Here is a 15568-nt window from a genome sequence, read left to right as displayed (position 1 = left end):
ACCATGGAAAAATACTCTACATTAAATAAACAAACAAATGAATAAATAAATCTATGTTAAAGATAAAATAAAATAGTCATCAGGCTTATATTTGAGTTAGCAGAGTATTCAGAGAAAAGCAACAAATTTGGAATCAAAGGGCCTGAATTTAAATTTTGCCTTTTATCATTAAATATATGTGCTCTCTGTCAAATCGCTGAACCTCTCTGGGTCACTGATCCTTCATCTACAAAAATGAAGGAGCCAGACCAGATAGCTTCTCAGGTTCCATTCCGTTTTAAAATCTCTGATGCTGACTGAACCTGTTATCTTCAGAGGTAGCCCACTCATCTTTTGGAAAATTCTAATGGTTGAGAAGGTCTTGTCTATATTAAGCTGAAATTCCCTTTTCTGTACCTTCCTCCAAGTTTTACTCTTTGGGGCCAAATAGAATAAGTTTATAAACTCTCTTCTACAAAGACAGTCTTTCAAATATTTGCTCTTATGTCTCTCCAAGTTATTTTTTTTCTCCCATATTATTCATTTTCATAAATCAATAATCTTATAAAACCAAAACATATACTCAAATAAATAAGTGATAAATCATGTTTCCATCTACAGTCCTACTCCAACAGTTCTTTCTCTGGAGGTTAAATGGCATTCTTTTTCATAAATCCCTCAGAGTTGTCCTGGAACATTGTATTGCTATTAGTAGCAAAGTCTACCATATTTAACCGTTCCACAATATTGCTGTTACTGGGTAAAATTTTTTTTTCTGGTTCTGCTTAATTCACTCTGCATCAGTTCATGTAAATCTCTTCAGTTCTTTCTGAAATCATCCAGTTCATCCAAGTTGTCTCTTCTTAAAGCTAAACATCCACACTTCCTTTAACAGATACTTTCCTGACAACCCTATGAAACAGGGAATACAGGTATTAGTATTCCTATTTTACACAGGAGGTAACTGAGACACATGGGATGAAATAATCTAGCCACCTGCCAAAGCAAGGATTCAAAATGAATTTGTGGGGCATCCAAAGAAAGAACAGGATAATGAGGAGACCAGAAATAACACAGAAGGATAGGCTGATGTTTAGGATAGATAAGATCACAACTCAACTATTCTAGTAGTTGTTTTCAAGTATTCTGAAGAGTTGTAACATGAAAAGAGGAATTAAATTTTATCTGCCTGGCAGGAGAGGCAGAACTAGAAGGAATAGGAACAAAGTTGAAAAAGAGGCAAGATTGAGGCAGTATAAAAGAAAAACTTCCTAACAAAAGGTGTGGTTCAAAAGTGGTATTGGCTACCTTAGAAAGCAGTAGATTCCTCATCAATGAAGGTCTTCAAATAAAGGCTAGGTGACCTCTTATTGGGGAAGTTGTAATAGACTCCTGTGCAGAGTGGATCAAAAAACTTTTAATGTCCCTTCAACTTTGAGATTATGCTACTTTCTGTAAGGTTAAGTGATTTATCCAAGGTCACATAGATATTTAAGTGTCACAGATAGGGTTTGAATTCAGGAAAATTATAGTTCAAAATTATAAATTCATGCAAATCCTTAATACCAATAACCAGGAAATTATGACCTAAGGACCACAATAATATTTCACATGACATAAAGCACCTGCTTTACCCATGCTATCTTCTTAATCTCTTACATCTAAGGCTATTGGATGGAGGAAGATGGGGAGATAAAAAAGATACTAATATAAAATTGGGCATATTTTCTTTCATTCCCTCCAAAACCTTTGTTCAGAAAAACTAGTGCTGGAAGAAGCAAGTGGGGAAGTGATTTTTCCCTCTCTCCATGTTTAATGAATCCTGTTTTCCATCATCCAGGATAAAAACAAGATTGTCAACATCTAAAGCACAAATAAAACAAATAAAAAAAATAGTTGACATCTTTAAGGGAGCAATGAGTCAAGAAATTTGTCAGAATTCTGATAAACAGATCCAAGGTATTGTTATGAAGAGTACAGTTTAAAAACAGTGTTAAGTTTAAAAACAGTGTTAAATTTAGAAAAGAAGCTATACCCATTGGCCTGTCATCTTCAATATTAAAATAGAAAAGATAATATATTTTTCTTATTTCTAATACAATTAATATGTAAAATCAATAAATACTAAGTCCCTATCGTTTGGGTAGTATTTTTGAAAAGGAAACAGGATCAAAGTTCTTTCTAGAGCAAATAAAAGTAATTTCACTGGACAAAAAAGAACACTGCCTATATTGCTATTTTAGTCCAGTGTCAAAAATAAAGAGAAATGCAATACTATCTTTTCAAGCTTGCAAATAAGATCATAGGATTTAGGATTAAAAAAGGAAATTATCAAGTCTAGCTTCTTTATTTTTTCATAGAAGGAAAAAAACACCCATAAAAGTTAAGCGATCTCCCTCGGGTCATGCAGGTGGCAAGCAGTAGAGCTAGGATTCAAACCAGGTCCCTCTGACACCAAATCCAGTATTATTTTTACTATATACCCCATGACATTTAGTCACACATTTCCTCTACATCAGGCTTTTCAAAAATGGTTTGAAGATAAGAACACTGTTTAATACCAACATTTTTCTCCAAAGTCTAATCATAAGGCAAAGACTAGAAAGTCTTGCCAAGGAAAGAAGGCTTCGAATTGTTAAGTTAAATAACTTCTTATACTGAAAAAGGGTAAGACTTTAAAGAAAAATATGGAAACCTTCAATTTAATGGAATAAACACTAACATCTTTAAAACTCACAGTTAAAAAATTTTTCAAATTTCAAACCTACCATAGCCCCAGCGCAAGGAATTCTTGTATGGGCTTAGGATAGTTGGGGGCGGGTTGGTTGTCAAGGTGTGCCTGATTAGATCAAGTACACAGTGAAGCCAAAACTTGAGCCTAAACCAGGGACTAGAATTTGATAAACCCCTGACCTGTTCAAGATTAGAGTGAGATCAAAAGTTTACACCTAAGCCTGAGGCAAGTCTTTAAGCTATCAGCATCTCAAGGGTCAACCAAACCAGCAGGGAGTGGGGCCTCTCAGCTCTTAGGATCATCATATCAGCCATCCCAAGCCTACCTATAATTAGATAGGAAAAATGAGAAAAAACAAAGAACACCTAAATAAAGAATTTTTATGGAGACAAAGGGCAAGGTACAGACACAGAAGGAGACAGTGAAAGCAAAGGAAACACACACAACGTCCAAAAGAAAAATATGGATTAAACACAGATTCTGGAAGAACTAAAAAAAAAAAAAGACTTAAACTAATTAAGAGAGGCAGAGGAAAAGTGGGAAAGAGAAATGAAAGTGATGCAAGAAGAAATAGGCCAATTGAAAAAAGGAGAACCCAAAACTGTCAAAGGAAAATCAGGCCTTAAAAATCAGAATTGACCATCTAAGAAACTTAATGATTTCATGGGAAATCAAGAAACAATAAAGCAGAATCAAAAGAATGAAAAAAAAGAGGAAAACATGAAATATCTTATTGAAAAAAATGACATAGAAAGAAAGATTTAGGAGAGACAATTTGAGAATCATTGGACTTCTTGAAAGCCATGATCAAGAAAAACCCTTGGACATGACACTACCAGAAATTATCAAAGAAAATTGCCCAGAGATCCTTGAACAAGAAAATAAAATTGAAATTAAAAGAATTCATAGATCACTGCAGAAAGAAATCCTCAAATGACAACTTCCAGGAATGTAATAGCTAAATTCAAGAACCACCAACCTAAGGAGAAAATTCTTCAAACAGAAAGAAACCATTCAAATATCAATCAGGTATTTTACAGGATTATACAGGATCTAGGGGATTCTACATTAAAAGATCGAACAGCATGGAATATGACAGTCAAGAAGGCAAAAGATTTGGGTTTACAACCCAGAGTCACCGATCCAACAAAACTGAGTATATTCTTTTGGGGGAAAAATGGATATTCAATAAGCTAGAAGATTTCCAAAAATTCCTGAAGAATAAGGCAAACCTAAACAAAAAAATGTGAAGTTCAAACATGAGACACAAGAAAATCCCAAAAAAGGTAAATAAGAAAAAGAAAATTTATGGAACTCACCAAGGTCAAAATGTCTATATGTCTACATGGAAAGAGGATACCTGTAATTCTCAAAAATTACTCTTAGTAGTAGAGAAGATAGAAGGAAATTTACCCCCAAAGAAGGTGGAGAAATAAGCCAATTATGATGTGATGTATATGATAATATAAGATGATATATGTATGTAAATGTGATGATATGAAGCAATATGTATGTATATGAATGATATGTAAAAAAATCAAGAGGTGAAAGAGAGGGTTGCACTGAGAGAAAAGGGAAGGGAGAGATAGAATGGGGTAAATTATATAACATAAAGAGGCATGAAAAAATCATTACAGAGAGAGGAGGATAAGGGTAGTAATGGGCAATGCTTAACCTCATTGTAACTGGCTCGGGGTGGGGTTGGGGGGGTACAAGTATACTCAGTGGGGTATAGAATTCTATCACCCTACAGAGAAGCAGAAGGGGAATAAGACAAAGGAAGGAGGAGGTAACTGAAAGAAGGGGGAAGTGGTAGAGTGATAAAAAGCAAAATACTGGTAAGGAAGAACAAAGTGAAAAGGAATAGAGCAGGATCTAAATGGGATAATATGATAAAGGGCAATACACAGTAATCCTAACACTGAATGTGAATGGGATGAACTCATCCATAAAACGGAAGTAGATAGCAGAGTGGATTAAAAACTAGAATCCTACTATATGTTGTTTACAAGAAACACATTTGTGGCAGGGTGACTCACACAGATTCAAGGTAAAAGGCTGGAGCAGAATTTATTATGCATTATCTAAGGAAAAACAGAATTGGTTAAGTTTTCATGCGAAATAAGTATTGAGATTGGCCCATGAGTTCATGAATACCTTCTGCACTTCCATCTTAGGTTATATAGGGAATCCTAGTCTTAAGAGAAAAAAAAAGTTATTATTACAAAAGGACTCTGAAGTAATGTCAAGTAATGAAAGGATCACTCTGTCAGGGTAGAAGTGTTGTGCTAATAAATGTTTTACAATCGGCTTTCAGAAAAACCTACTCACTGACACATTTTAAAATTTAATACACATTATCAACATGTGTCTTAAGTCTAAACAATCAGTAAAACAATAAACCACAAGTTCTGATTTGTAAAATTTGCTGATTACCAAGGTGAATACTTACTCTAAAAGCATATCAATCTGAACTAGTCAGACTTGGCTCTGGCACACCCTGACAAATATAAAGAGCTCAGTTGCTAATAAACTTCTATTTTCCAGGAAATATTTTTTTTCAATAAGTGTCTTGTCTTTTAGCTATTCTCTGTTGGGCCAACTTCTTAGGGAACCCATTATCCATCTTCTCCCATCGTCTCTATTAAGTCAGGACTTTTAAACCCCAGCCAATAACAAAGTAAAAACCATCCAAAGGGAATATTCTTGTCTAATAATTCTTATCATTTTTAAATAAATGAATGTTTTCATAGGTATGCCTTTTAATTAGACAATATTCAATCCTCCCCCAGTGTCCTGGATTGAAGAAAGGGTTTTTATTTCAGGAAGAATGGGAATAAATGAAAATAAATTAATAACAAAGCATCAATTGTTATAGGAAATATAATGCATGTTTCTCCTCAATTAACTTACAATCTAGGTGTAGAGACAAAACAGTCAGCTAGAATGATAAATAATAATAATTAAAAGAGATGCTATAAGGCAGTGTAAGCTTAAAATGTATGGTAAAGTTCAGAGGAGAAAAGGAACCACTGTAGGCCACAGTAGTCAAGCAAAGCAACAAGGAGAAAACAGTTCTTGGAAGTGGGCCCTGAATGACAAGCAGACCAGAGAACCAAGAGATTTGAATGGATAGGAAAGGAAAAGGTGTTTTATTCAGAAAAATGGACTAAAGAATGGCCCTGGGAAAGAAATAGAGTTGATTTTATGGTTGGAGTACAGGATTAAAAAAAAAAAAGCTGGTTTTCATGAGTTAAAAAAAAAGTCATTTTATTCCAGAATTTTAAGAGCTTCCATTTTATGAAATATGGAGAAAGGGAGAAAGAAGAGGAACAAAAATTAAGCACTTACTTTGAGCTAGGGACTGTGCAAATATCATTTCATTTGATTCAACAATCCTGTGAGGTAAAGGCTATTAATACACCCATTTTAGAGTGGAGAAATTGAGGCTGACAAAGGTTAAGTGACTTGCCCAGGATCACCAGGCAAAGAAGTACCTGGGGGAAGTTTTGTATTCAGGTCTTATTGAGTCCTGGCTCAGCACTCTTGATCTATTTTATCAACTCACTGTCTCTAGGTTGAGTATTGATATAAACTGTATTAATAACATTTTATGGATCTAGATTTTGTCCCCCCAGATGGTCCTATACAGTCCTATAAACAAGGACCTCTTGATACAAAATTTTGTCTGGGGTTGAGTAAGGCATATAGTTAGAAATGACAACAATGTAAAAAGAGAACAAAAATATTTGTTGCAATGGACATAGAAGCACTAAGAAAAAAACAAATCAGAGTAACTCAAGAAGGGGGAAAAAAAAGTTTACAAGTCCACGATTTCTTAATTTCTGGACCATGGCTTAAAAATATAGAAATGATTGGTTCTTTGCCAGGAACAGAGAGCAGCAGAGGGGCTAATGTAAATATCTCTCCTGAGAGTCTTGAAAACCTAATAAAAAGGGCTTTAAAATTAAAAGGAAGATGCCTCAGTATATCAAAGCTAAGAACATACAAAGTAGCAAAAATACAGGAAAAAACAGCAGTAATGATGCCCAGCAATTCAAAGGAAAGAAAACCTAAAGAGGAATCAGGAGTGATTTCACATGTAAACACATAATGCATAAAGCACAGGTAACAAGATGAAAAACTGAACTTTAGAAGTATTATACTAAGATTTGGTAAGAAATGACTCATGGGAAATGACCAATAGGGTGATTTCTGAAAGATCTGGAAAGTCTTAAATGAACCAATGAAAACTGAAGTGAGCAGAACCAGGAGCATCTCATTGTATACAGTAATAGCAACATTGTATAATGATGGACTGTGAATGACAATCATTCTCAATAATGCAAAGACACAAGAAAACTCTAAGGCACTCATGATGAAAAAGGCTATCTATCCATTACCATAGAAGGAATTGATGGAGTCTGAATGCAGAGTGAAGAATACTATTTTTTACTTTATTTCCTTCATGAGTACTTTCCTGTGTGAGGTAACTTCTTTCGCAATAAGATGAATATGGAAATAGTACTGCATGGTTAGTACATATAGAACCTCTATCAGATTACTTGTCTTCTTGGGGAAAAGTGAAGGGAGAGAGCAAATACGGATGGGAAAATGTCATAAAACAAATGTTTAAAAATATCTGTACATGTAATTGGATAAAAATACAATAAAATATTATGGGGGGGGAGAAACATAATTGGAAAATGTTAACCAAATAAACAAAAATGCAAGTAAAAAAGAACCATGGCTGGAATATGGTTCTGGAAGAATAAATATTCAAAAGGGGGATGAGATTTAATAGTATTATATAGTAACATATACTCATGTCAGGAAATTTAGGAAACAGAGAGGAGAAGCATATTGGAGAGCATTTACCTAAAAATCAAGAGAGGAGGAAACAGAAAGAATATCAGAGCAACAATAGACTCCCTAGACAGAAAGACTGAATAGATGAAGGATTTGGGAACCCTATAACAAGCTTGGAATGGAGGTATGATACAAGAGTGATAGGGATCTTCTAGCTAGGGATCGGTTGGAGTTCATTCTCTACCAAGACCAGAGTAACTAGTGAATTTCTTTGTGTGTCTGAATAATTTCATTCTTTAAAAGGTAGAAAAATCAACTATGGAAATTGCTCTTTTCGAGCTGGTTCTCAACAGCAAAGAGACTGATTGAAGTGTGTAAATGATGGGAATATGGCAGGAAGCAGCCACTTCATCTCAGAATTTGTAACAGGAAAGGAAAGACATATGCAGAATATTCAGACATGTAAAGACATGAACATTAGGTTTTAGAACTTATTTCACAAGTTTAGGCAAAGGAATACATATGATCTCTTAAGATCCTACAGAGTAAGTCTGTCCTGGACAGATGGGAAGCTCTCCACAATGAATTTCTGAAGGCAGAGAAACAACTTCTATGTTGAGATAGAAAAGGTCTAAGTTGTTTAAAGAAAAGAAGAAATGGTTTAAGCTGTCTAAAGAGACCAACTATTCCATGAGGAACTTACAGAGAAACCTTGATTTTAAAGAGGTGTATAAAAAATGGAAGCAAGGGCAGGTAACCAGTATGAATACAAAAGCATGGCATAGTCTTCTGAAAGAGAAGTATTGGGGACAATTGGCTTTAAATCTGGTCTCAGACACCTACTAGCTTTGTGACTGGGCAACTCACTTAGTCCCCACTGCCTAGCCCTCATCATTCTTCTAGGTTATAACCAATTTGCAGTATTGATTCTAAGACAGAAGATATGGACTTAAAAAAAGAAAAGAAAAAGTACTGTCAAGAATGTCAAAACTCAGAATGAACTGAGAGGCTGATAGGAGAAACTAAGGACAAAAAAAAGTTGTTTATTCGGTTTGTTTTTTAAGCTATATTGAGGGGGGGAAAGGAGAATCTAAAATGGGACAGGAGTACTTTACAGGAAGTAGTGAGGCTCAACTATCATTCCACTTCTCTGTCAAGGAGAGCATAAAATGAAAATGGCTAAAAGAGCTGAAACCTAAAATAAGCTAAGAGATATTAAGAGAACATCTAGCTATCGCTGATAAGCTCAAATCACCAGACCTAGTCAAACTAAATTCCAAAGGAAAAAACTGACAAATGTAATCACTAAGCTACTCCTGTCAGTAATCCTTGAAAAACAATGAACAGATTTTTTTTAAAAAAGCAGAGGTTACAAGTTATAGAGCAGTGAGCTTGACTTCAATTACTGCTGGTTAGTGAACATCTGAAAAAGGTAGCAGTGATCACAAAGAGCCTGCACAGATTTATTAAGAGCCACTCCTAAGAGACTAATTTTATTACTTTTTTTGACAAAATTCCTCTCACTCACTTTGAAATCCTTGGCTTCCAACCTATTCATTCAATGAAACTAATCTCTCCAAAATTACCAATGATCTCTTAATGGCCAAATCAAATGGTCTTTTCTCAATTTTCATCCTCCTTGACCTCTACCAAACACTGTAACCTCAAGTTCACAAGCATTTATTCAGCACCTCCTATGAGCCAGGAACAGTGCTAAGTTGTTGAAGATACAAAGATTAAAAAAAAAAACACTTCCTGCTTTCTGAGCTCACAGTTTAATGAAAGAGACAACATGCAAATAACTATATACAAAAGAGACAGATAAATAGGAAATAATCACTAGCATTAAAGGAAATAAGAAACAGCTACCTATAGAAGATGAGGTCTTCAGAGGGATACCAAGAAAGCCAACTGGAAGATGAGGAAAAAGATAATTCCAGACATAGAAGTCAGTTAGTGAAAATGCCTGCAGTTGGAAGATGGAATATTCTACTCAAGGAACAAAAAGGAAAGTGGATCACAGCACATGTGGAAATGAGTAAGTAAGGCAGAAGACTGGAAAGTGTTAAAAGACAGAATATGTTATATTAGATCCTAGAAGTAAGAGAGAGCCAGTTAGAGCTTATGCCAAGAAGTAACATGGTCAGATTTAGGAAGGGAGCAGAACTTAGCAACTAATTGGATATATTATGGCTTGGAAGAAAATAAAGACTCAAAGAAGTCACACCCTAGATTGTGAGCTCCTAACTGGGAGCACTTATTTGATTTTGAATAATAAGTGCTCCCAGTTGGGATGAACCCTACCACCTTGCTTCCAGATTTACCAACTTGAGGAGAACCATTACACAGTTGTGAAACACTAGTGTATTTGGACATTAGTGTCCATGGCAGAAAAGACTCTAGATGGTCTCTTGGACACTCCCTTAGACAACTCAAACCTGCTCTTATTTACTTATGGTTCTTTTATGAGTGATGGCATACACTACACTGGAGCTGCTGTAGTCACAGAATTTGCCACTGAGTGGTCAGCTTCTCTGCCCTCTAATATTAGTGTTTCTCCTACTACCTTAAATTAAGCTTTTGTCTGAATGGCTGCTCTTAAGAGGAATGAGTTTTTAATTGCAATCTTTAATCTATAAAACAAAAAGATGCTGTATTTCTAACATCTTTTTCCTTATAGTTGCATGCAAATCTCAAAAAAGTGATGCGACTTTTATCTTTTTATTTTTCTTTGCATGCATGTTTTATCGATTCCATTCCATAGATTCAGTCATTCCAACATCTCATCCAAGTTTAAAGTTTCTATAATCAAATTAATGCTATTCAATTACAGCAAGTTTTTATTCTAATGTAATAACCAATCTTTTCTTTTCACACTGGCAGTTTACAATTAAACTAGACTTTCCTTTGTCCATTTTGTAAGATTCTTCATAAAAAAATTAATGACTTACAGTAGGCAGCAGTATACCACATCCACACAGGAGGATAATCAAGTATAGAATGACTATGTAGTAGCATGTCAAAAGTCTTATCTTGGGTTTTGGTTGGCATTAAATATGACCTGGTATTTTGTAATTCACACTAAGTCAAATTTCATATGATTCAAGTCTGTATTAATCAAGATTTAGCTATATTTTAACCTGAAATGAAATCTCTACCACAGTAAGCTAGGGTTCTTTGACATTGTGTTATTTAACATTTTTATCAATCACATGGTTAAAGACAGAGTAGGTCTATTTATCAAACATGCAAATGACTCAAAGCTATGAGGGATAGCTAACATAACTAGACAATAGTGAAGATCCAAAAAGATCTTAATAGGCTATAGCAATGATAGTGAACCTTTTAGAGGGGTGGGTAATTTCCTCAGGCACTCATGGAGAGAGAAGGAAGTAGCCCCATCCCATGTCCCTCTGACTTTCTTGTAAAGAACCCTGGCTCTGTGCTAGATGATGGCACACGTGCCCACAGAGAGGGCTCTGATTGTCCCCTCTGGTACACATGCCATAGGTTCACTCACCACAACACGACTATAGCATTAAGCTATGCCTAGTAAGATAAACTTTAATAGGGATAAATGTAAAGTCTTACATTTGGGTTCAATAAGTCAATTCTACAAACATAAAACAAGAAGCATGGCTAGCTAACAATTCATCTATAATAGATCTGGTGAATATTTAATGGATTATGTACACAAGTCTACAATGTGATGTGGTAACCAAAACCTCCATTATCCTAGGCTGAATTAAGAAGTAGCATAAAGTTCAAGACTAGCAAGACAAAAAGCCAACCATGTTCTTACCCTGCTAGATCCTCTTCACTTCTATACCCAACTTTTTAGTGATTCAATTAGCCTCTATGGATGTGATGGTCATTTCTATATAAATATACATACCTAAACACTTTCCTGAACTTCAGTCTCACAACACCAATTACATGCAAGACATTGACCCTTCCTCCAAACCTTCCTTTTTCTGCTAAAGATACCACTATTCATCTTGTCACACAAGGGGGATAGCTAAAGTATTAGAAATGGATAGCCTTGAAGTTACCTACAAATCTTCCCTCTTCTCTATCTTCCAAATCTGATCAAGTTTAGTTAAATCTTGTCAATTCTGCCTCCAGGACACTTCCTCTCATCCTTCCTATTCTCTGCTCTCAGAAAGTTAGCACCCTACTCCAAGTTCTCATTGCTTCATGCTTCAAGCCTCCTAAAAGTTCTTCTAGTTTTCAATTTGCCCTCTCATATATACTGAAATAATCTTCCTAAGGAACATATCTGACTCACTCTCTGCTCAAATATCATCAATGGCTCCCTATTGCCCCTAGGATAAAATACAAATTCTTAAGCTTGGCACCATATGCTACAAAAACGTATCCAGAAATTTCATTCTCTTCATTTACTCTACATTCCAGCTTACTTCCTTCCTAAACTTATTTGGTTCCTTTGCAAAGGCTCTTCCACATTCTGGAATATACTCCTACTTACCTCAAACTATTAGAATCCATAGCTTCTTTGAAGGCTCAGCTCAAGTTGCAAGCTCAAGAGAGCTCATGCTCTCTCTTCTTAAATTATCTTATATTTTCTTAGCTGTGTAAAATTGTATTACTTAGTAAAATTTTCTTTTTACTTTTCTTTTTTTGGAGGGGAGGGGGCATATTTCCCCAGCATCAGCCACAATGCCTGTAGTTTTATTGCTATGGGGAACTCCCAATGAGGAGACACCTATTAATGCAGATCAGCAGCTCACCACTAACAGTCTTTAGAGTTGCTTCAATTCATTATTTGACCATGGTACTTCACTTAACCTCTTAAAATCTAAATCTTTTCATCTTTAGATATAGAGATAAAAATATGATAGACTTAGCTACTAACAGCAATACAATGATCCAGGACAATCCTGAGGTCTTATGAAAAGGAAAGCTATCCACTTCCAGAGAAAGAACTGTTGGAGTAGAAATGCAGATGAAAACATATGAATTATCACTTATTTATTTGGGTATATGATTTGTAGTTTTGGTTCCATAAGATTATTCGCTTACAAAAATGAATAATATGAAAATATGTTTTGTGTGATAATAAATGTATAACCCAGATTGCTTGTCAGTTCTGGGAGGGAGGAGGGAAAAAGGGAGGGAGACACTATGGATCATATAACTTTGGAAAACTTCATGTGGAAATTTGTAATTAAAATTTTTAAATTTAAAAAAATAGAGATGATTTTTATACTTCCTACCTCATAAGACTGTTAGAGGTCATGCTTTGTAAACCTTAAAGGTCTATATAAATAAGCTAATATTATAAGTACCCCTATTATTTCTCTGATAAATCCTTTAATGGCTAACTAGTCACAGAAACTTCTACTGTATTTTTTACACCATCTCTTTTAAAAACAGTCAATGACCAGCAATAAAACATATTTCTACCTTTAGGTGGAGGGCTGTTGGAGTCTTCCATAGACAACTTGAGCTGCTGAATGAACTCACCACCATAAACACTTCTTTCTTGCCAGATGTTCAGCAATCTTTCTAAAGGCTTTTTACAGCCTTCATCTGCCTCTCTATTAAGAAACGGGAAGGAGAAAATATCAAAAAGTTATTTTTTACTTTAAATGAAATGAAACCCATTTAAAAAACTACAATGAAAAGAAGATATGTATTGTGATAATACCCCAGCAACCAAATCCAAAAAAAAGATTATTATTTATTGTGAGAGATGAACAATATAAAAGGAACTCAAATGTCATCTATGTATAAGGACAATGTTTTCTTCCTTTTTCTACCTTTAGGAAATAAATATAAACAGAGAAATTATGCTTCTGTCCCCTACAAAAGCCCTTTCATGTGTCTGACTATTGTGACCATTTTCTAACAAAATATTAATAATTAAAATAATGAGTTTAGAAATTTTAAGGATTTTTAAAGGAATTCTTAAACTCTAACACACTTTTAAGAAACTTACCAAAACTCATCATTCAATAAAATTTTCCAAGGCAACACACAAATATGCTGATTATCCAAGGTGAATATTGTTTAATTATTTTTAAAAGAATCTCCAAAATATTTAAAAGAAATAAATAAAAATGCATTTTTTTTTTTAAATCTCCAAAGGGCAGTGAGGTGGCTCAGTGAATTGAGAGACAGGCCTAGAGTCAGGAGGTCCTGGATTCCAATCTGGCCTCAGACACTTCCTAGGTGTGTGACCCTGGGCAAGTCACTTAACCTCAATTACCTAGCCCTTACCACTCTTCTGCCCCACAGTATGGATTCTAAGACAGAAGTTAAGGGTTTAAAAAAAAAATCTCTGAACTATTTCTCAGACATTCAAATACGGGCCCAAGTGTATTTTTCCTGTTCAAAGAGCCTAGGAAGATTGAGGTCACATGGCAAAAAACAAGAGTCCTTTATAACTGCACATCTAAAGAAAGGACCTGTAACTTCTTTCTTTAAAGCCTCTGAAAGAGTACTTTTCAATAAAATGACCTTTTATCAATATGATACATTTATTCTCCTCTGTCCAAAATAAAAAATTAAGTAGAAGAGTCATCTTTATTTTATCCCTTCAAAATGATTATGATGTACAGATCATAGGATCAAAGATTTAGAGCTGGAAGATTTATACCCAAGAAGCCAAATTCAACCTCTTCATTTTACAGATGAGGAAACATCTGAATGAAAAAAATTCCATCCCTTATTTTCCTTCATGTGAATTTTGCTACATCCTAAGAACCAGCCTAAATGATATTTCAAATCAATTCAATGAATTTTTTTTTAACCCTTACCTTCCATCTTAGAATCAATACTGTGTATGGGTTCTAAGGCAGAATAGCAATAAGGCCAACTAAGGAATGGGGGTTAAGTGACTTGCCCAGGGTCACACAGCTAGGAAGTGTCTGAGACCAGATTGGAATCCAGGACCTCCTGACTCTAGGCCTGCCTCTCAACCCACTGAGCAACCTAGCTGTCCCCCTATTCGATGAATTTTAAAGGAATACTTTCTAGTTATGAATTGACATACAAATAATAGTTTGTACCTGATTTTATTTATCTTCTGATTTTAAATAAGTATGACTACGAATATGCTGATTCTCCTTTATAACAAAAACGTATTTAGTTATAAATAGTTGTTTTTTTTTTACTGAAATTAAGTTCTGATTAATATTATGGTGCTCGTGTCTAGTTTTGTTCACAGTACAAAAATCAAAATGTCAAGGAAAACCAACTGGTTCAGAGGATAGTAAGGCCTAGAGATGAGAGGTCCTAGGTTCAAATCTGACCTCAGACATTTCTTGGCTGTATGATCCTATTACCTAATTCTGGTCTTTAAAGACTGGTTTGCCTTTTCAGTTTGGTCTACCCTGCTTTTTGTGGCTTCCAGCTGTTTCTCCAATTGGGAGTTCTTGTCTCTCATACTGTTCTCTCTTTGAATTATTTCCCATTTTTCTTGCCAGAAGGCTTCCATCTTTTTGATAAGTTCCAATTTGAATTCTTCCAGAGCTTGTGGACAGCTTCCATTTTTTTGGAAGGTTTTGATTTTATTTGAATTTCATCCTCTTTTTTCCTCTGTAGCCTGGGTTTTGCCTCCATAAAAATTTTCAAGAGTCAATGTCTTCCTGTTTTTCTTGGAGGGTATCTGTTGGCCCTAGGCACAATGAGCCATCACTGTGGTGGTTTTTCCTTCTCTTTTTAGTCAGAAATCTGAGTGAGATGGGCAGGTTCTCTTTTTATGGAGTTATGGAGCAAGGCTTTTGCCTGAGGCAAGCTCTCAAATCTCCACAGCCTCTGCTGTTCGCTAGTGTACCCACAGTCTGCACTCTCCAATGTGCAGAGGTTTCCTGTGTAACTGCTCTCAGGGGTAGATCCCCGGCAGTCCTAGTCAGCTCCCAAGGACCTAGAGGTGCCCCTAGCTCACTCTAGAGGTGTCCCTCGCTGTTTCTGGTGTGCACTGGCTCTGACTCTGGCTCCGTAGGTGAGGTGGGGGAGGGTATATTGGTTCACGTTTGGGTGGGAGCTTTTTCCTCCTTCTTATAGTGTGGAAATGCTCAA

General features: G+C 35.4%; 1 protein-coding gene across 6 annotated transcripts in view; it reads right to left on the bottom strand.

The window, feature by feature from the left end:
• Positions 1-15568, bottom strand: part of RPRD1B (regulation of nuclear pre-mRNA domain containing 1B) — a 93127-nt gene that overhangs the window by 56359 nt on the left and 21200 nt on the right. For all 6 annotated transcript variants that reach the window (XR_008915230.1, XR_008915229.1, XR_008915228.1 and 3 more), the window contains exon 3: positions 12950-13083. Coding sequence is in view for 3 of the 6 variants with exons in the window: in XM_016423147.2 (XP_016278633.1) it covers positions 12950-13083 (134 nt within the window). In the remaining 3 variants the exon portion in view is untranslated. The remainder of the gene's footprint in view (positions 1-12949; positions 13084-15568) is intronic.

The sequence above is a fragment of the Monodelphis domestica genome, chromosome 1 (assembly GCF_027887165.1).
Source record: "Monodelphis domestica isolate mMonDom1 chromosome 1, mMonDom1.pri, whole genome shotgun sequence".
NCBI classification, from domain to species: domain Eukaryota; kingdom Metazoa; phylum Chordata; class Mammalia; order Didelphimorphia; family Didelphidae; genus Monodelphis; species Monodelphis domestica.
This window is presented reverse-complemented; position numbering and strand designations above follow the sequence as displayed.